This window comes from Copidosoma floridanum, unplaced genomic scaffold, assembly GCF_036245765.1.
Source record: "Copidosoma floridanum isolate Cflo_tuat_1 unplaced genomic scaffold, Cflo_Japanese_pri ptg000020l, whole genome shotgun sequence".
Taxonomy (NCBI): Eukaryota; Metazoa; Arthropoda; class Insecta; order Hymenoptera; family Encyrtidae; genus Copidosoma; species Copidosoma floridanum.
The window spans coordinates 6,418,781-6,441,204 of NW_028321897.1; the positions used below are offsets into that span (position 1 = coordinate 6,418,781).

Genomic DNA, 22,424 nt, shown 5'->3' on the forward strand with positions numbered 1-22,424 from the left:
ACACCCACACACTCGCGCTCAAAGTACATTACGGAGTATTAAAAAATAAAAAAAAAAAATTGGAAAGAAAGGAGGTGATGGAGCGGTAGGAGTGGAGGGACCAGTGCCCACGTCGATCCAAGGTCATTAAAAAAAAAAAAGACTCACCCTTGGTTGCACACCACCTCGAAACTTTGGGGAGGGTGTGTGGCGATGCGAAATAAAGCGCGACTGAACCAGCCGAGGGCGCGTTTTCCACTGACCACCGCGCTAAGGGTTGACCCTCGGTGGTACTTCGATCTACTCGAGGATAGAGCCACCCAACCCCCTACCCCTGTGACGGCACAGCTTTTGCACTGTGTGTGTGTGTGTGTGTGCTACAGTAGGGGGTTGTTGGGCATGCGCGCACCGAGACTTTGGCCACCTTTGGGGTGCGAACGCGAGTTTGCTTCGCTTTCTCTTTCTTCCGCGTGTGTATATTGGGGGCGAGAGAGGAGGTGGACGCTGATTCGTTGATGGATTTATGGCGGGAACACTTTGTTCTTTTTTTTTCATTGGTTTCGGAATTTTACTGCCTGTCAGGGGTGTGACCAACCCTCCTTCGTGCACCCTTTTTTTTTTTAGCTTTTTAGTAGGATAACGGGTCAATGAACTTTTTCCTACTTGAACCGAAAAGAAAATATCGAATGAATAATTCACTATGAAGATATTGGGGGTTGGATCTTTTTTTTCTTGGAGGATAAAAAACAAAAGTTGAATTTGATGATAATTTTACGGTAAATTTCGCAATGGTGCTCGAGTCTTTTGCTAATAGTGGACGGGAATAGATCAGACGTCCCTAATAGCACAGAACTTCTCAAAACGTTTTTACAACATTTTAAAAACATTTTTCCGGCATCACAACGTTTCAAAAACGGTTTAAAAACATCATTTGCTCGTATTAGGGGTAGTTATATACACTCAAGAGTGGGAGTGTACTTAAAAAATTGTGTTGAAAAATACAAACTCGTACTCGAATTACATCGAAATACAAGTGATAATGTCAAGAATCACTGAGAGCACACACATTTGGGCACGGATGCTTTTTCAATTTATTTATTTATTTTTATTTTCAATATAATTTTTTGTTAATTGTTACTTATAACACAGAGCATATCAAAATTTTTCCAGCTAAAACAATGCATTGAAATTTGAAGAAAAAAAAAGTCACCTACAATTTAAAAAAAATAAATTTTTTTTCTCAACACTGTATGCTGATTAGTGATGAATAAAATATTTTCTCAGCAAAAACAATGCACTTTATTCAGGAGAAAAAAAAAATTGTTCTTTCCAAGTGTTCAAAATATCCACAAAACAATTCTACCCGAGCCTGTGAACAACAGCTCAGTTGGCTCAATCCCGTAACGTAAAAAAGTATTTTAGAAAAACATGTAAGATAAAAATTATAATCGCTCAACAAAATAAAATAAAATTCCCATACCCGTTTAAAGCTCCAAAAAACTCAAAAAAACAAGGGAAAAAAGACTCCATGCCCTCGTAAACAAACACCTCTTAGAAAAAATGTATAACCTGCTACAAATATGTAAGTATAGCTGAGACATTACAGGCACTTGTACGTGTGCGCGTGGCAACACAAGAGAAAGAAGGAAAGGGAGCACCACACGTGGGAGGCCTACAGCCCCGCGTTGTGATCGATACGTTGGCGCGCGGCGCAAAAAGAGAGCCGGCTGTGACGTTGCATGCGGCACCCTCGCCTACGTCAGAGGAACACACACGCCTTCCTTTTTTTTTTTTTTTTTTTTTTTTTTTTTCGCTTTTTTCGGATTGTATGCGGTGGTCGACGAGTGTATACACATAATGGGTGTGCGGGTATATTGCGAGGAATAATGGGCCGATTTGGAATTTAAAATTATTGAATCGAGGGACGCGCGCGAGGGGCGTTGAATGTAGTTATTTATTGCGCTTCTCTTATCTTGTCCGTTCGCTTCGGACGTGTTGAATTTTTTACTTATTTCAACGCTCGGCGACGCTACGAGCGGTAAACGGCTCTTTCGAGGAGGTGTGTGGCATTGAAAAAATAAAATTTCCTCGATTATTTGTACCATAATTTATGGGTGACAGATTTATGGTTGAATTTAACATGTATGTAATCGCATGATCCTTCGCACATTTGTACGCAACTGTCGGAGGTCGAAACGTATCATTTACAAAAAAAACCATTGAAAATTAATTGTCCTAGATATTGATTATCTTTCAATTTTCTTGAATTAATCAGCTGCACATACGCTATTCATTCCTATTTTCATCACTGTCACTTCGATCTATTTCTCGTCCCACTGACTTGGCTCTAAAACTGGAGAAATCTCATCGAACGCGATAAATAGAGTCGTTCTCATTATTTGAAGAAGAGAAAAATGGCGCTTCTTTCTTTTTTCTTTTTTATGGTCAACAAAAGTTTTTTATGCAAGAAGTTTATCTGCGAAAGGACAACATTTTTCCTTTTGGTTGATTAGGTAAGTTTCTTTATTTCTTGAATTTCGTCTTATATACACATGCGAACGTTTATCTATAATTACATAGGCTTGTAAAGTTTAGTGCTTCAAAATTATTACTAAAAATTGAAATGATGTTTTTTTTACTAAGAAACGATATTAAAAAGTTTTCTTCTAGTACAATAAAACATATATGTAACATCACCGATTTAATCTTTTTGCGTATAGTACTAATTTTTTGCTCAACGTTAAAAAAATGTATTAATTGTTCTTCATAAGATGAAAAAAAAAACTCATGTAAAACTATAGGTTGAAAATGAACTAGAGGTAATTTAAAACATCACTTTCGTCAGATTTGTTCAAACGATTTTTTCCTTTTTTTTTTTTGTTTTGTACAGAGTAACCATCGAAACGTCAATAAAAATTAACGACGATAACAGCGTGCACAGAAAACATAGGTTGATAGACGGTCAAACGGATAACTTACTCGCACGCGGAGGAGAAGAGAGGGGGATGTAGAGGCTCGTTCGTAGCGAACACGTGACACTTACCGATCACGTAACGTAAGCACCCAAAGCCGCGTGACGAGTTGTGATGCTCATCATGCTAGTATACACACACACACACACACAAACTAGGAAGAGACGAAGAGTTGGTTCTCATGTATCCCAAATTACACATGTCGTAGTCGGTACCTTATACAATACATAATATGCCTATATTTTCCATTCTCGTGATGATCGCTCTCCGTTGTAAGTATTTCTTACGAACTCGTTATGCCTATAATGGCCACGTTCATATTTTTTTTTGAAATTTTTATTAATTAACATACACGAAAAGAATAATAAGTATTAACACGTGCGGGTTGTATGATTATCAATGGATAAAAATGATAGTTGAAAGTAATATTACTGGCAGGGACAGATAAGGGGTTATTGTTAAATTATCCGTCGCACCAGATCACAGACGTTAAATACTCAAATAAGGCCAAATTGACCTTAAATTTTAAAGCACGTTGTATTATTAACTCTGTAAAAAAGTAAATAAAATAGAAAAAAAAAAAAAACACGAGGAAGCGCAATATCAAAACCTGGAGTTGAAATCGATACGCGACCCATCCAAAGCTACAATACGCGAGAAAAGTTGCGTCATACAGGCGATTTTAAATTCAATTTCAAACCAATCCCCGTTTCCAATTACGTATTCGAGTTTTGAAAAATCAAGTCTCAATTTGAAAGAAAAAAATCTTCTAATCAACTCCAAGAAAAACCAGCTTTTTCCCTTTAAAAAAAAAAAAAAAAAAAAAAAAACACCCACATTGAAAATCGGGAGTCTCTCTTTTTCCCAAAGACAATGTTCATTTCCATTTTGTACACGCATGAATAAAACATGCCAGAGAGAGAGAGAGAGAGAGAAGCCTTTCACTTCTCATTTGTATTCTCGCCGGTGAATTTCCTCCCTGTCGAAACGAAGCGAATACCGATCCTCGGAAGTCACCAGAACCAACCGCAACCATGGAAAAGATGCATGAGCACCTGCTCAGTAAAAAAAAAAAAAATATTGCCACCTGCACCGGGAAAAAATTATACAGAGAATCAATCGCGTGGAGAGAGAGCACACCCACATCAGCTGCGTGGAGGAGAAGACGAGCCCCCGGCCGAGCCACCCGGCGTCAGCCAATCGGACGCGAGAACGAGCCAGCGGCGGGAAAGCTCGAAACGCTCGGACGCTGTGACCTTGGGAGGCGCGCATGGATCGAGGGGAGCGCTGGAGGGGTACACGCGAGAAGCCCCAGAGGTGCGGGGATTGGTGGTGGGGCACCTCGCGGTTTATCTCCGTTTGGTTTATTTTTCAACTATAGAATTTTTACTTTTTTTTCCCCCACAAGTGTTGCACGAGATTCGCTTGTTTGGAGAGGTAACTTGGGCTTTGGGGCGTCGGGAGGAAAGTGTAAAAATAGACGGGAAGTTTAATGCGCTTCGGGTGGGTATGGAAGATGATGACGGTGGCGAAAAAGAAAAAAGAAAAAAGTTGAATCGAAAAAAAATTGTGTCGACAACACCTGACGCGGTGGAGGAGGGGAGGGCTCCTTTAACGAGATTACACTCTTGCCATTTAAAGACCGTCTGATCTCTTTTAGGTTTTACATGACGAGGCAATCGTATGTACGGCGTAGAAAAGTAGAGCCGTCTGCGCCACGTGGTTACATAACGCGAGAGTGCCCGATTAAACGATTGAAAGACGAAAGTCATTGTTATTCTTTTTGCTTTCTTCTCAACAGTAACGTTTATTCCTCAGATAAAATATGAAAATATGGTAAATACCTACGTATAAAATGATTTGTTTTTTCTGATGACGCGATTTTTATTGCATATCATTGGTTTTACCGCACAGTAAATCGAATACAAGAAAAAAAGGGAAAAGTTATTATTTTTAACGGTTTATTAGAACGGTGAACCGTAAAAGGATCGGTTAGTAAATTTTGCTCTCCAGCATGGAAATTTTTACTGTTCTAACCATAATTATAACTATTGAAACTATAATTTTTACTATTAAAATACCTTTCATGTTATAAATAATAATTTTTTTCGTTTTCACCGACTTGTATCCAATTAACTGTGTGGAATGGTATTTTTTGCTGGAGTTCCTCTATAATTTTTTTTTTTTTTTTCTCTTAGTGTACCAAACTTAATTTTCTCAAACCTCATTGCACACACGGAAAAAATCTCAAATGATCGTAAATGACCTTTTTTGGTAAACAAGAAATGTTTGAAAATATCACGCTTTAATTTTAGAGATGCTGAAATTCAAATATCTCGAATAAAAATTTTGTTAAAATATTCACAATGTTTAAAAATCCGTTGATACATCTTGTACAGCTGTATAATTTTACAAAACCCCGTTTTCCAACAAGCAGTTGGATTTTCGTGGTAACGTGTACATTTTCATCATCATCCAACGGTTAAAGCCGATTAAATACGAAAAAGACAAGAAACAGGGTTTTAATTAGTGTCAGTGCATACCAAGAGATTCTCACGCATACATACATATATATATACGCATACGATAAGCAAGAAACGTCCAACGTTGCGTTAGCTCTCGCGCCGAGAGGCGCTATATATACATTTGGAGGCTCGACCCGCGGCTTGCGTCAGAAAAATCCACAAACTTTCGTCACCCCGCACGCAATAATCTTGAATTGTGATAAGTACGATTTATTTTTAAACGGTTGCACTTCATCCTTTAATGTACGAAGGCAAAAAAATTAAATTGAATTTCAAAAGAAATATCTTTGAGAAAAAAATTGCTGTTTTACCAAGAAAAACAACTTGTAAGCATCAAAGACCGTCGTTGTGGACTCGGCGGAGGGGCTCGTCGTTATCGTTTTTATCCGAGACTCGGTGTGAATAATACACATACACGATAAGTGTATTTCATCTTAAATGAAGTTGGTGGTCACATAAAAAAAAAAAAAAAAAAAAAAAAAAAAACGTAAGTTATTACCCCAAGTGTGTATATACAAAGACAACACGGAGATAAAAGACAGTGGCAAAGATAAACATGAGGGAGAGCGTATATATATATGGTGCATATGAAATCGGTGGTCGATAATTTTTTTTCGCATCCTTTTTTGATGACAATAATTTTTGGATAAATAATAAGTTTTATTCGTTAATCTTCAATTGTCATCAATAAAAATCCGTTCGAGTGTTCCAAATTAAAAGTTATAGATCAGTGTCTCTTGAAATTTTTCTCGATACATCTGGTTTTCTCGACCTATATGCGTACACAGATGCGATTAGACGGTGCACTCGTTGTTTCAGTGCGCCTCGATGATCATATTAGCCACGGAATTTATTCATTTGTCATTGGGTCGTTTGACGAGCGTATAGTTTAATTTGCAAAACATTTCGTAACCAATAACTCGCTATATATGTGCTGCTTCGTATTATCGTTATCTTATATTCCAATGGATTTGAATTAATAATGTTACGATTGGTACTTAACAACGTGTTGTTTGTTGTTATACATAAGTCCCAGCAAAACAGATTAATTCTCGAGATTACAGATTAGTTTAATAATAGAGCACGTGTTTTAATTTTTTTCGTTTGTTTTCCCCTAGATATGTACCTATCTAAATATTTTCCTATTTTTTAATTCGCCCACAGGATGGAAAGTAGATGAATCTTAAATGTGAGGAAGTTTTCAGTTGTTAATTGTACTTTGAGATGTTACCTTTTGCCAAAACATGAAGGAACCCAATCTAATGGACAACAATAATCTTTTGTTCCGAACAAAAACTGCAAAATGTATAACAATTGTACTTATAACATTTTTATCTCGTTTGCATGAATTATTATAACAAGCCGGTCATGATAAGAGTGTATCAACACACCTGTCAAATAATAATGTTGTGAAAGTACAAGAGGAAGACAATATTCATATTACTCATATAAAAATATTATTAAAGGTGCATACGATAGGTTTCAACATTGGTACGAATTTGCACGAATAAATTCTCTTCATAAATTTAATTACATTACATTTAATTAAAAAATTTACATCGTGCTGACATCTATCAGTTGAGCTTAGCATCCTCTCGTGCGTGTTTACTACGGTCGAGTCATTGTTGAGATGTACCTACCAGTTGAGATAAATACGAGGTCTTCCTTTCGTTTATATATTTTATAATCTGACGGTGTCACTCTGACTTTACTTTTTTGATTTCCGAAAATTTTACGCACAGAATTTTTTATTTCAATTTTTTTACATTTATTATAACTAACAATTGCCATGGATAACTTTGGCGTTAATATTTTATATTAGGACAATTTCTATTGTTCAAATAAACTGTTTATAACAAATCAATGAATAAATTAAAAAAATTATTAAATGTATTTACTAAATTTATTTTTACAGCTTAACATTATTTGTTCTTACGATATAAGAGCTAAAAGAATATTTAATATTTTTTTTTGTTCTTAATAACTTTGGAACATCAAAGTTAGTGTGTTGTTATTATCCTTTTTGCCTTATTTTTTTTCTCCAAAAAAGAGGAAAATATATAAATAATTCAATACGATTGAAATCGTACAAATAGAGAAGATTTTTTTTGTTTTTGTGTTTTGTATTGAAAATTAATTAATAAGTGTTTCGAAGTGAAACTGTTTGTTTGTCTTTAGAAATTAAACAACTTCTCCAGATCGCAGAAAATGATCAAAAACATTGAAAAAATGACATAAAATTTTTTATTATATATCGTAAATACCAATACAGATCTTAAAAAAAAAAAAATGCGATTTATTCTGAACTGTATCCTGAATAATTGTCCCAACACTTACAACGATAAAAAAAAATTTTCACTATCCAACCACTATTACCCAAGATTTTAGGACAAAGCACAATAAAAAAATAGTAAATTTCAATAAATACAGCTGTACTGTACGTTGTAATTAAAATTTTTGCTTTAATAAAAAATGAATCAGTCCAACATATTTATTAAAGCGTAGTCTTTACTATAGTTTTTTTAACTGTTTGTCATAAAAAAAAATAAATTCTATGAATACCTAACAGTATCGAAACTTCTAGTAGTATCAAATGTACACTTTTAATTTTGATGAAACATTTATAAGTATTTGTAGCCCACATTAAAATATAGATGAATCAATTTTTTTTTTTCCTAAATAATACACATTCACTTACCGTTTTCCCCGTGAGGGGTACGGTGGTCTCGCGTGTGTATATGGGCACATCCATGTCGGTGACACTGCTACTGATACTCGGCGCCCTGGACTCCCGGCTACCGCCCATTGGCACGTTCAGATGAGTCGGCCTCAGCGGGTGCGACTCCGCGATGAAGCCCTCCCCATAATCCTCCTCGTCCATCCTGCATCAATAATTCAAAGATCAAAATCAACTTATTTCATACGAGGTCGGTTTATATTTAATACTGCTAGATTTTGCTTAAGCAATAATATTGTTATTTACTTTTTTTTTTTTTTTTTTTTTTTTTTGATTGAAAAGAAAATCCATACAACGAGCTGCAAGCTCCTGATTGATGACGTCTATTATACCGTCATTGAGGGGTAAATGTTTTTGTTTCTTTGAAGAAACCGAATGAGGAGAGTTTTTTTTTCACGGATGAAAATGTACTCGCACGATTTTGGGTGCTGATGCGTTTGTTGGGCTATTTATACGGCAATGTGTTTTCACTAGGGGAGGATATATCGAGGCTTGCATGATGTTGCTTGGATATAGTTTGCCGACGAGTCATTGCAATTTGTTTGTCTTGCAATAAATGTAGGTTTTTTATTATCATTCGTGGGATATTATTAAAATTATGTGCGGTGTCGAATTGAAAAAAAAAGTCATACATTAAATAAATAAATTTTTTTAAATTAATTAAATTTTTTACAGATATTGGGTATGGATGGTTTTTTTCCACTTTTAGAAAATTCTTTATATTTTGTTCTTTATTAATAGTTATGAAATATTTAACGAAATTTTTTGGAACAAAAATAATGAATATTTTGGGACGGAAAAATATTTAGAGTAAAAAAGCATCACAGTGTAATATACTTTTGAAAAAATTCAAACAAATACTCGATAATAAGCTTCACATTCTAAATTAGTACTGAAATTTTTTTTGGTAAAAATGTGTTTTATTGAGTATCACGTTATAATTAATAAACAAAAATGTTCCCAGTAAAAAAAAAAAACGATTTGAGTACTCGAAAAAGTGTTTGTGAAACAATTATGCCCATTGTAGTTGTAATTAAATTTTTACAAAAGTCTGCACGCATGTTTATCAAACAGAAGTTCGCACCATCGTACCTAAACAATAAAAGGCGATTAACAATCCATTCGAAAGAAACAAGGTGTCTCGTCGCTGGCATCGCGAGACAAAGTGCAAAATATAGTACACGTGAGCGCACAAGCATCGAGAATTTGTTGAAAATACCCCCCCGATGACTCGAGAGGAAGGAGAGCGTCTCGCACCTCCGCTCGGACAGGAAATCGCTAGCGCGAGTGGCGCGTTCGCTAGTGCGCTGTCGCGCGAATATTGGCCGATGATCAAGGTCAGTCACCTGATGACAAGTTTTCTCCGCGATGTGGCCGAATGGGTAACGAAAAGTGTGATTAGTGAGAAATTTTTGTTTGCTGATAGTGAAAAAAAAAAGGGAGCATACATTTTCCATCTCACTAAACGTCACCTATGCTTTTTGAGCTTGCAACTCGTGAGTAATGGCTACTTTTTCTTCATTTGCATTATTTTAGTTTGAAAATAACTAATGCGTTTTCTGAAATTGACTTGGGTTTCGGAAAATAAACACATTTTTAAAAATTATATTTTTAATTGATTTTTGTATAATGCGCAGTAAAAAGCACCAGGAAATCTAATTATTTTTGACAAGAGTAAGTAAGTTAATATGGTAAGAGTGCAATATATCGTTGAGTTAGGAGAGTCATATGAGATTAAGCATTACCTTTGAAAGTTATATATTACCTTTGGTTCATAATTCGGTACCAGGCAGCATTATCCGGAGAATCCTGCCTGCAAGTCGAATTTACGGAGAAAATTTCAGAAAATGCATCGTTTTTTCAACAAAAAAATTAAAAAAATTAAGAAAATTTTCATAAAAACAAAAATTTTTTTTTTCAAATAGACTTTGTTTAAAAGCGTATTTATTGTTTTACGTATATGCAAACCTTACGCTTGTGATCGCAAAGAATGAAGGAAAAAAGCTGTAATCATTTTTTTTTTTTTTTTTCATCCTCTTTTAAAATAGAGATTATTTTTTCATTCAAACTATATGTTCACAAAACCAAAGTTTACTTAACAACATTTTTTTTTTTAAACTTTTATTCAATATACATAAATAAAAAACGAGGGAACATCATTTTGAATTCACCCTAGTATATTATACACAAGTGTTATCAGACAGCAAGTAGAAAGAGTCGTGTACGGTCAGACGCGCGTTCACAGCCTTTAGCCTTTAGCGGTATACATGAGACCTTTTCCCTGAAAACGGCGGGGGTACTGGAAACACCGTAGACATACCATATTATTTAGTTAATCCTCGAAAATGAAAAAATAGAATAATTCGATTGCGCCAAGCAACGTTGAAGCTGGTAAGCCATCACTTTACAGCATCGCGAAGTGTAACGACGGTGGCAGCTAAGATGGGTAATATATATATATATAGATCTACTTCGCACCCTCCGGCTGTCGGTGGCTGATCTAATAAGCAAATCCTGATGGAGCAATTACGAGGCTTAATTATGTCCCGCTATCTTGTACACCCTCTCTCTGTCTCTGCAAGCTCCTCGCCAATGGTAACTAGCTTGTGGTTGATGGGCGAGCCTTTTTCGCCGATCGATCTTTTTTTTTATTTTCATACCTTTTTATGTGCTTTTTTTATTAGTTTTTTAAAAATATTTTACGTTCTAGATTTTTAACAAAAGTTTATAATAAATTTTTATTATTTTTGACAAATGGACTAAATGAAAAAAAAAAAAAAAAAAAAAAACTAGAATAATTACATGCTACATCCTATTCATCTTGTCCATTATCAATCGAGTTTTTACTTCCGTAAAAAAATTTAATACAAAACAAATACATTTTTTTTTCTCACCATTATACTGTCACCACACCTCATTGTTGTAAGAGTTACGAGTACGCAAATTATTAACAAATATTTTTGAACAAAATTTATTCGACGCTTCAGAAACAACGTGTGTTTTAGGTGTATATCACTGCTGTTATATTTAGAGCGACGGCAAGTCGTGGCGCCGCGTGTGTGCCACTATGACCGATTCCTGTACGCATATAGCTGCAACGCCACGTGTCTCGTTTTCTCACTGCCACCGAATGTTGTTTAAAATTATTTTTCTTATTTTTCAACGTTGTTAGCGCGTGCACGGTTTTTGTTGTTTATTTTGCCTATACTCATTGAATAACAAGTAAACACCAGCCTTTTTATACAAAACGTGTCCCCAAAAATATATAAAATTGACCGTTTACAACGAGAGCACTCGATAAAAATCAAAGGAGGATACCGACTATCGATCGGTAGTCGGCAGTGAATGGATGCAATTTTTATAGCACGCATCAAATATCGCCAATCGAAAAAGATGTTAACTGAGCAAGTATCCAGATATTCTCGATGTACACGCATTAATCAAATCGTAAACTCCGGACAATCATCGATATTAGTCCGTAAATTCATATTTACAATTGTGTAAGAGAATTTTTGTACGACAAATGATTTTTGCACCCCCATACAGTCTGCCGAAAAAGGAAAATCAGGGGATTCCCCGTCGAAATGCGCATTACCAATATTAAACTTCATTCGCTGTTTTTTTTTTTTTTTTGTCTTCTTTTACGTAATCCGGTTAACAAAAACTTCCCCGTCCATGCACCCACCTGACTTTGCGCGTCAAACCCAAAGACAGAGACGCAAATGTCGCGCCTCGTGTTTGTCGTCATTAAAGTTGGCACGGCGTTTCAACGCGAGAAAAACGCGTCCACGTCGTCCCAGTGATTATTTATTTATTTTTTTTCTTCCAGCCGTATTTTTCTGTCAAAGTCGTTGGAAGATGATTTTCTTTTATTTTCCGGTCACGGATGCGCATGCAAATAGATGCGCCACCCAACGAACGACCAATTGGCGCGAACTTGCCGACCATCAGCAGCAGAACTGATCGAATTGTTTTTCGAACTTGACACGCTTGTCGTTTCGCATATTCATCGACGAGAACGGCATCACCGTGCACGCGCGTGTGTGTGTACGTGGCGAGCAATTAAGTTCGCGTTTAGTTTTTTTTTTTCCCCATACACCCGAGGAGCTTGCGTGCAGAACCGTTTTTTTTTTTTCCTTTTCACTCTTTCAAACTGTGTCACGTGCACGCTCGTAATCGCAGAAGAAGAAGAAGAAGAAGAAGAAAAAAGATCTAGCCTTCGCGCAAACGTTTTATCGCGCGCATGCCCGAAATAAAACCGACTAATTTTAACCGCATTAGTAATTCGCACAACTATTTGCCGTATATAGTATACGCAAATCGGCATTGCCAGTATATCGGTGGTTTTTTTTTTTTTTTCCATCTCTATACTCTGCCAAAAATAACTCGGGTTGATTTAGAAATGGGGAAAATAGAATCCATTATCTTCATCAGCTGTGGAATCAGCAGAACGAACGACGAGAAACCGGCCGCTCTATAAAACGTAAAATGCCACTCTGTCGATGGTGCGGCGTTGAAAGAGAGAGAGAAAAAAAAATAGGTAACTAGCTCAGAGGCACGCGTTACAAGCGCGGCATTGGCTCCGATCGGCGTTTGTTTGTGCAACAGTATGTTCATCATTTTTTTTTTTTTTTCTTCATTTACTCTCCCTCTCCTAAAAAAAAAATAGACCCACCCCTTCCTCGTAACGATGATCACTAGAGGTGTACGTACATATGTCTACCAAAAAGAAAAAAAAAAAGGTTGGCCGTGCTCCGAAGTGCGCATCAACATACCTCACGTGCTGCATCCGCGTGCGTTGTTAGCTCAGCTCCCGCTTTGGTGATGGACCAAACTCGTTTCGACACCCCGACAACCTTCCTTCACCTCGACTTGTCTTTGACCACGACGAAGATTCTCGGCTTTTCTCTTCTTCAGCGAGAGACTATACAATGCGCACGACAACGGATCCTCGAGCACTCGGTGGTGTAGGTTCTCCCCGACGCGAACTTACAGGGGAGAAAGTGACAAGTACGTATCGCGATGGGGCACCGTCTCTTTGTAAACACTGAAATTTGTTGTGCGCGTGCAAGCGTGAACGAGCAAGAGGGTGGTTATTGTGTACAAACAACCAAAAAGAAAGGAAGAGAAGAAGAAAAAAAAAAAGAAAAGGTAAGGAGATGAGGATGAACGAGAGGTGCAGCCGCGCGGGCGGCGAATGCACTTGAGACTGAAGCCAGAGGACGACGCGCGAGCTTTTTCCCACCGCGTAGCGCGCGAGCCGAGAGAAAGCGAGACGGCTGCGGGCGTCGGTGGATATCGGCAGAAGAGCGGCCCCGGCTAGATTTAATTTTAACGCGCGACCGATGATCTCGCGGAGACGCGACGCCGCGCAAGCTCCGCGAGGACGAGCCTCCCCCTGGACACTATGCCGTTTCGTGTACGTATATGCGGTGAGGTTTTTATTTTCGTGGCTGTGACGTTTTTTTTGCCGCTCCAAGCTATTTCGTAACGCGTTTTTTCGAGTTTACGCGTAGGAGATACATGTAGGTATATTATATGATGGGTTGCGATGATACTACGTGGTTCTTTTTTTTTTTTTTTTTTTTTTTTTTTTTTTGCGTTTTAGACGTGACTTGTGTGTATTTTCCGGTGACGGATTGATTGGTTCTCATTTGCTCCTATGAGCAAGGGGGTTCAACGATTTTCTCAGTGTGTAGACAAAGTTGAAAAACTTTTAAACAAGAGTCATTCAAAGTGTCGGAAAACTGTGTGGATTTTTACAGTTTTTTCTACCAAAAAATTTTTTTTCATTAGTGAAAAACGAGCCTAAATTAATTGCTTGTATTAAGGGTTGAAACTTTATCGATAACAAAGTTTTTGGTTAAAAATATTATAAATAATTCTTGTAGAGGGTTTCACTCTAGTCTATTGCATCTTGATAAAATCATTGAACCTCTCGATACTAATTGTCGTGCATCGTTTTAACTGTGCCCCACAAAATTAAAATAAAGTAATTCGATTTTCGATTTTTTGTTCAAATCGAGGATAAACTAATCAACAAAATGATTTCATCGTAAAGTTCAGATCTATTTTGTAAAAACTCTTGCTGATGGTTTTAGCAACAATTGTTTTATTTTATAGTCCACTATTTTTTTTTTTTTATAATAATTTAACGAGTAAATGGCTTCAGTGAAAATTATTCTCTTTTTCAAGAAAAAAATTTATCTATACAGGTATAAGTATATAAAAAAAATATATTTTGGTCGGTGCAATAAATTTGTATCAATAAACAAAGTGATGTACCATAAAGAGCATTATTTTCCAACATCACGAATATTTTTTCCTGCCGCAAAAGCCTAATTACGTACTAAACGATTGAGCGCATAAAACGTAAAGCACGTACCGTACTGTTCACTCGACCGCAACGATTATCGGCCAGCAATTGATTTATACAAGGAAAACTATCAACAAGAGTAAAGTTCTTACAATTTACAAGTTAGACAACCGTAGCACACGTTCGGCTCCTCAAAGCGTCGCCACGTTTAATTTTATTGTCTTCGTGAGCACATACTATTATTTACAGTGTAAACGTGGGGTGTATAAATATACGAGTGTTCATAAACATCGCGCAAATGACGCAAAATGTACATTAGAGCACGGCAAACGTCGGGAAGTTTGTGAAACATATACTTATGTGTATGTACTGAAAAAAAAAATTTCGTCAAGCCAAATGTACGTTTCTTTTAACGCGAAAAAAATTTTTATTTAAATAAAATGAATATTTATTCAAATCAAATAATAATAATAATAATTAAAATAAAATAAAAAATTTCTTTATTAGGTAATATTTCATAGATTCAAACTTATGTTTATTTTACTCATACAAATATATATTCAAATGAAATAATAATAATTTAAATTCACTAAATGATTTCTCTATAACCTAATATTTGATACATTTCAATATACATTTATTTCATTTATACAAATATGTATTCAAATTGAATCATATTAATTTAAATCAAATAAATAATTTCTTAATAACGTAATATTTGATACATTTCAATATACATTTATTTTATTTACATAAATATTTATTCAAACTAAATAAGTAATTTAAATAAAATAAATAATTTCTTTATAACGTTATAGTTGATGAATTTAAGTATACATTTATTTAATTCATATAAATAATTATTTAAATCTAATAATAAAAAATTTAAATCAAACAAATAGTTTCTTTACAACAAATATATGATAGATGTAAACATACATTTATTTTGGTTTTATAAATATTTTTTAATTATACTTACATAAACGTTATTTTGGATTAATGACATTTTTTTCAGTGTGATAATGCAAACTACGGTAATAATTGTTTGAAATATCGTTGTGTATAAAAACAATTAACACTATTTTATAAATATAAATTAACAAGTTGAAGAAGTTCTACAATTCATTTTTAATCAGTGTTTATGTAAAAAATAATTTTTATTTACTTATTGAGGATATGGAGTATTATTTAGCCGTTTGAGTAAATACCACGATCAAGACTATCAACTGTTTGTATCTACGACGTAAACGGCGAACGACAACTTTGTAAGTATATAGACGCGATGAAACAATTCTTCCCGACGGAAATCGAAATAATTTTCCGCTTGGAAAAAAATCAAAGCATATGCGAATACACAGTATGACCATCACCAATTTCATTGTAGCGCATCGAGCGATTTAACAATAAAAAAACGCTCAATTGGAGCCAACCACGCCACAATAAGGCGCCACCGCGGGAGCAAAGTCGAGTGAGTGTATCTAAAGAAAAAAAGGGACGCGGTGGTCTCGATTTCGTGATCAAAGACTGTACAGTATAATAAGTAAGCATATATGTACTACAATAGTTCACGATCGCGTTGTCGATCGTTCAATCGAACAGGGTATATTATATACAAATGACGAGCCCACCGCAAACGCCTCCCCGTCACGTTTCCTTATTAACACACGTCAGAGCTACATTTGTTAATTTTACAAAGTCCACGGATGAACGCGTATTTACTTTACGTGTGTGCAGGTATATACGCACGTAAATGTATAGAGTTGCTTCTGCGTGTCGTGCGCTTCAACGCCTTCAACGATCGTCGCGTGATCCGTATTTATAAAAAGCGCGCCATCGACGTCTGTATTATGTATACTGTGCACATGTTGCGTCAGTACCGCTTCGTCGCTACCACGTACGCCACGTATATTATTTGCGATATATGTATATTGAGATGTACCCAGATTTGGGCACAGTAATTTTTTTTATGCGACTACACTTTGAAGATTAGATTTTTTTTTTTTTTTTGTTTTTTTTTTTAACAAAAAAAGAAATTTTTTTGCTGTAATATTTTTTTAGTCATCAATGGTCAAATAACAGTACTGAGCGCATTTTTTCTTTACTTCTTTCAGATAGAAGCAATAAACTATATGTTATATAAGAGAAGTAACTTTTACTATTTCATTCTGTTTTTTTCGTTTTTCTTTTTTTTTAATTCATTTCTTTTGTATTTTTATTTATTTCGTTTTTTCTTTTTGTTCATTTCTTCTTAATGCGTTGTTTTTGCTGAAATTTTTTTATGTAAAGTACTAAGTTGTAAACAGTGTTTAAAGAAATTTTTGTTACCACAAATGATGCATTTATACTTAAAAAAAATTTTTAAAGTATCCAGGCCCAAGTCTGACATACACAGAAAAAGTCCAATCTATATGTAATGTTAAGACAAAATTTTGTTATGCAACTATAGCATAATACACAAATCATGTCTGTAATGCGTGAGAACAGTAAGTATAAAATACGATTGTCTAGAGCTAACAAGGGAGCTAATAATATTTTTAACGTAAGTATACAGCTTTATTTTTAAACAGCTTTTTTAACCGAACGTCTGTTGGATGACTGACAGAGGTTTTCTGATTTAAAATAAGACGACTTAGTGCTGAAAGAAAAAATACATTTAGAAATCTTCCAAAAGCTGGTCAGACACGAAAGAATTCTTAAAAGTTAATTTAATAAATGTATGTATGAATAATTTTTCTAATTTAGTTTGTAATATGATTTGACTTCATAGAAGTAACGCTTTGAAGCTTTGTAATGTATAAAAATGTATGAAAAACCAGGCTAAAAATCTTTGTTGCAGTCGAAAGGGGTAAGTAATATTTATTTTTTGATTCATTGCTTCTTACTTTTTTTCTCTACACCCTAATTGCAATTTTGATTGTCTACGCATGAAAAATAATTTTAAAATGTTTAACATCCTTCGTTCGATTGAATTGTTGATATTTAGATTATAATCGTTTTCAAGGATTAACCAAATATCACATTTAAAATAAGGCATGCAAAACTCTAGTAAAATTTATCACAAAGAGAAACACTGCAGTAGAACAATATAATTTAATGCTAACAAATTTTGTTGTTCATAACAACCACTCTGATACCACAGATCTGATGCATGATAGGCACTGAATTCATTCAACGATCGTGAGCTGGCATCATCATATTGATCTTATATCTAATCATGATTGTTCAATTTTATTAAGGCAGCCACTCAGCTTGCCCTTCCTTCCAGGCCTTCTCTACGGAGTAGAAAAGGTGAACGATCATCGATGACTGGATTTCCGAGAAAATCGGGATTCCGAGTCGTCCTCACGCTCAGGAAGGAGGGCTACACCTCCTCATCGTGGTTGCATCGACTCCTACTTTGGGTAGAGAGTCTGTGAAGATATACTACAGAAATGATCCTGTGAAGTATGATCTTAATAATTTCGAGCCATACGCTACCTTTTATAAGCGTAGAAAGTTAAATCACTATCGGGTAAGCCGTTTCTGGCAACTTAACCATCTACTGGATGAGTCGAGGTACTACGCTCAAGAGTGAGAGAGATAAAGCGTGCGTGACTCAACTTTGTGCAGCGCCTAAATTGAAATGCGTATACTTATGGAGTGTATATTATATACGCAAGTTAAACATGCATCTATATTTTTTTCATTAAAATTTTAAAACGTTCATATTCTACGAGATTTACTTTGTGAAATTAATTTTTTTCATTAAAATTTGAAAACGTTCACATTCTACGAGACTTACTTTAATTGTAAAATTCAAATAAAGTAAGTCGGGAAGCGTTACATTTGAAGTTGGCAAAAAACAAATTGTTCATCTTAGGACTTGAAAATGTATATTTAATTATACACGTATATTTTCACACTTTTTCCGATTCAGTAAATTCCATAGAACAGAGATCCAAGTTCTAAATAGGGTCCGAACCTAAGTCCAACTTTCGAACAAAAAATCAATTGGGATGTGTATACCCCAACCCCACCGATTTTTGGTCCTCCTTATGATGGACCCTATTTAGAACTTGGATCTGTGTTCTATGGAATTTACTGAATCGAAAAAAGTATGAAAATATACGTATGTAATTAAATATACATTTGAAATTAATTTATAAGTACTTATCACACTTTCAACGAAAGATATGACTAGGCACTTTTTGAGATGAGTTTTGAAGAACATACTTTCATATAAATCTTTTTGCTGTTTTACTTTTTTTTACTATAAAAATCTTGTATTTATTATTACTTTGTTATGCTCGTTGGTGCATTTTTCAAGCGGCATTTTTTGTTATTCTTTCTATACTGTATGTACTATTATTATTAGTATTATTTCTATATGTATAAGTATGTACCTACACAGACCATGATGGGTAACATACAGCAGTAAGCTCATGCACAATTCAATACTTGAATAAATATTTTTTTACAATTATAAAAGTGATAGACTTCTTAATAGGTGGCTCCAGCGCCTAGTGCCGTATCAAAATGGGGAGACTAAAAATTAATCATTATTTTCTTTAAAATATGGTATAAAATTATCGTAGAGACTGTTGTAAGTCATATTCTACATTTTATCTGTTACTTTAGTGAGTAAATATAAAAAAACAAAAAAAGTTTTATGGTGCCCTAATTGATGAACTGTTACGGTACGCTCCTAAGTTCAAGAGTAGTCATACCTATATATATGTACTCTGCAGAATGCAGACAGCTGAGAGCTGACTTGCACTCGCAACTGTATACTTAGTCTCCGATTATTTAAAGATTTTGTTCGATAACAAGACACTTTTCTCATGTCATCGAAAACTGCGTAATAATATATACAAGATAGTATATTTTTTACACCTTACGGGTTATTTATATAAGTGCAGCAGTATGTTGTATATCGCGTAAGCTTGCATTTCCTATCTAACCCGTCTTAAAACTACGATTTTGTAAGCATGATTTCTTACAATTTTCATCGTCAACCTTAATTTTTTTTTATGCGAATAGAAAGATGGGCATTCAAAAAATATCATTCAATTTTATTAACCTCGGTTAGGTTATTTATAATTTTAACATTGAGGCCACTGGAGCCACCTTAAGTGCAATAGTCAATAAAAAAAATTAGGCCCTGTAGAGTTAATAAAAATAGTTTTAACAATGAAGATATTAACAAAGACAAATCACAAAATTCCAGTCTTTCAAAAGTTTGCGAATTTTTTACTGAAAAAGTATGTCACATAGAGAAAAGTTGCACAAAACCTTTATTGCTTGAAATGAGCCAAAGAATATAAATAAATTTTTGTTTTACCAAAATTCTAAAATTTGTCAATAAAAATTGTTAATAATTATTGATGTGTAAATGTTATGGAAATCTGACTTCGATAATCGTGTTCAACTAATAAAAATACATGAGAAAAATCTGGGTGGACAATTTTAATTGATAAGGCCCCACGGGAGCCCTGCTGACTCCTACATTAATTCCTACGTAATTTTTCCTAAACTATTAAGATAGTTTTATTTATTTTATTGTATCTCTTCCAAAAAAAAAAGACTTTTTTTCTCTTGTATTTGTGTAACGTACAGAAGTACACTTGGTTGAAATCAGGATAGTAGCCTCAAAAAAAAACAGTTGTTAATTTTTCAAGTCCTAAGATGAACAATTTGTTTTTTGCCAACTTCAAATGTAACGCTTCCCGACTTACTTTATTTGAATTTTACAATTAAAGTAAGTCTCGTAGAATGTGAACGTTTTCAAATTTTAATGAAAAAAATTAATTTCACAAAGTAAATCTCGTAGAATATGAACGTTTTAAAATTTTAATGAAAAAAATATAGATGCATGTTTAACTTGCGTATATAATATACACTCCATAAGTATACGCATTTCAATTTAGGCGCTGCACAAAGTTGAGTCACGCACGCTTTATCTCTCTCACTCTTGAGCGTAGTACCTCGACTCATCCAGTAGATGGTTAAGTTGCCAGAAACGGCTTACCCGATAGTGATTTAACTTTCTACGCTTATAAAAGGTAGCGTATGGCTCGAAATTATTAAGATCATACTTCACAGGATCATTTCTGTAGTATATCTTCACAGACTCTCTACCCAAAGTAGGAGTCGATGCAACCACGATGAGGAGGTGTAGCCCTCCTTCCTGAGCGTGAGGACGACTCGGAATCCCGATTTTCTCGGAAATCCAGTCATCGATGATCGTTCACCTTTTCTACTCCGTAGAGAAGGCCTGGAAGGAAGGGCAAGCTGAGTGGCTGCCTTAATAAATTTCATCAATCATAATCCACATTTCCCACTAAAAGGTTGAGATTCCTCTAGCACATTTAATCTATTGCATTCACTAGTAATGGCTATGGTTTTTTTTATAAGGCTTCATTTTTGTAAGGATTTATTACTTTTGTACAAAAAAAATAAAAAGGGTAAGTATGTTACTTTTGTAAATGAATCATGACGTCATTTTGTAAGCTGGAGCCAATCAGTTGCATGTGTGTCTGATGTATGGTCGCATGGGAGTGAAAAAGTGGAAACAGCAAAAAATGTTAACTGGAGCCGTACCATATAACTTTTTTTTGCTTTGCACTCTTTGCAGGCCTATGTTATAACATAGGCCCGATGTACTGAAAAAAAGTTACATGGTACGGCCCCTGCTGGCAGCATTTGCGGAATACATCAGCCGAAAACGATGTAGGCTGTACTAAAGTAGATAAAATAGAAATCGACTGCTTTGCAACTTGTTGTGTGCGCGCTTTCGTGCACTCGTACAGTGGAGGCCATGGACATATAAAAAGTATACTTACTGCTCGTTCTCCACCACGACTTACGTAACTTTACAGCCTCTGATTTTATCATTCTGGTAAAGAGAGCACGGTATAAGATGTACGCATGTACGTGAAGTTATGTGTAGTAATTAAAGTAATTACTACTAAGTAATGCCATATGGTCGATTTTATTAAACCATATGAATATCTATATTTTTGGAGGTCGACTTTTGGGTAAAAAATAAATTGTAAGCTTGCCGCAAACAGCACAGACCGAGTCAACTTTTTATTATCTATCTAAAAAATTAGTTGCGGCTGGTTTATAATTAATTAAATGGCTCTTATACAAGAAGTAATAATTATTTGGATCAGCGCCATCTAGCGTTGCGAATTTCTGAACTAAAAAGTGGCCCTAAACTTTTGAACCAGAGCTTTAGCGCGTGGAGCCATTTAGTGAGTTATAAACCAGCCGCAACTCATGATAAAGCTATAGAATAAAAAAACAACGATACACGTGTTTTTGGCGGCAAGCTAACAATCTATTTTCTACCAAAAAATCGACCTCTTATGTGTTTATACTTTTGAAGATAAATTTTCAAGCATAAGATGAATTGTTAACTTGCCGCCAAAAACACATGTATCGTTATTTTTTTATTTTATAGCCTTCGTCATAAGTTGCGGCTGGTTTATAATTGACTAAATGGCTCTAATTCTGAATGCTCTGCTTCAGAATTTTAGGAGCCACTTTTGGCCAAAAAATAAAGACCGCTAGATGGCGCTGATCCAAAATAATTATTGCTATTGCTACTTACAGTAAAGTCACAATATTAGTTATAAACCAGCCGCAACGAATCTTGTAGATAGATAATAAAAAGTTAACATTTTTTGTGCTACTTGCGGCAAGTTTACAATTTATCTTTTACCTTAAAATCAACCTCCAAAACCATCAATATTCTACTTATCTTATGTGGCTCATAAAATCGACAATATTTACAAAATTACAATACTCTTGACCTTCTAATATCTCTATGGTTTTTATGCAGATGTCGTGACCGGGCTTCCGTACGCCGCGGCTTTACAGCTGTGTCTGTGTGCTGTGACGACGGTGCTGGT

General features: G+C 35.0%; 1 protein-coding gene and 2 non-coding genes across 5 annotated transcripts in view; 1 reads left to right on the plus strand and 2 right to left on the minus strand.

Annotated features, from left to right (window-relative positions):
* Nucleotides 1-13,305, minus strand: part of LOC106641408 (solute carrier family 2, facilitated glucose transporter member 1) — a 52,299-nt gene extending 38,994 nt beyond the window's left edge. For 2 of the 3 annotated variants that reach the window (XM_089593643.1, XM_089593642.1), the window contains exons 1-3: nt 12,989-13,305; nt 9,979-10,026; nt 8,175-8,358 (exon numbers count right to left, since the gene is read on the minus strand). In XM_089593643.1, the coding sequence (XP_089449769.1) occupies nt 8,175-8,358; nt 9,979-10,026; nt 12,989-13,002 (246 nt within the window). In that variant the 5' untranslated portion in view covers nt 13,003-13,305. The remainder of the gene's footprint in view (nt 1-8,174; nt 8,359-9,978; nt 10,027-12,988) is intronic. The other variant, XM_089593644.1, reaches the window with a different exon arrangement.
* Nucleotides 13,306-17,768: 4,463 nt separating this feature from the next.
* LOC111643545 (small nucleolar RNA U3) lies at nt 17,769-17,983 on the minus strand. The gene has a single exon (XR_002759713.2). It is a non-coding gene; the product is annotated as a small nucleolar RNA U3 (small nucleolar RNA).
* A 2,610-nt stretch (nt 17,984-20,593) lies between these two features.
* LOC111643546 (small nucleolar RNA U3) lies at nt 20,594-20,808 on the plus strand. The gene has a single exon (XR_002759714.2). It is a non-coding gene; the product is annotated as a small nucleolar RNA U3 (small nucleolar RNA).
* Nucleotides 20,809-22,424: the final 1,616 nt, after the last annotated feature.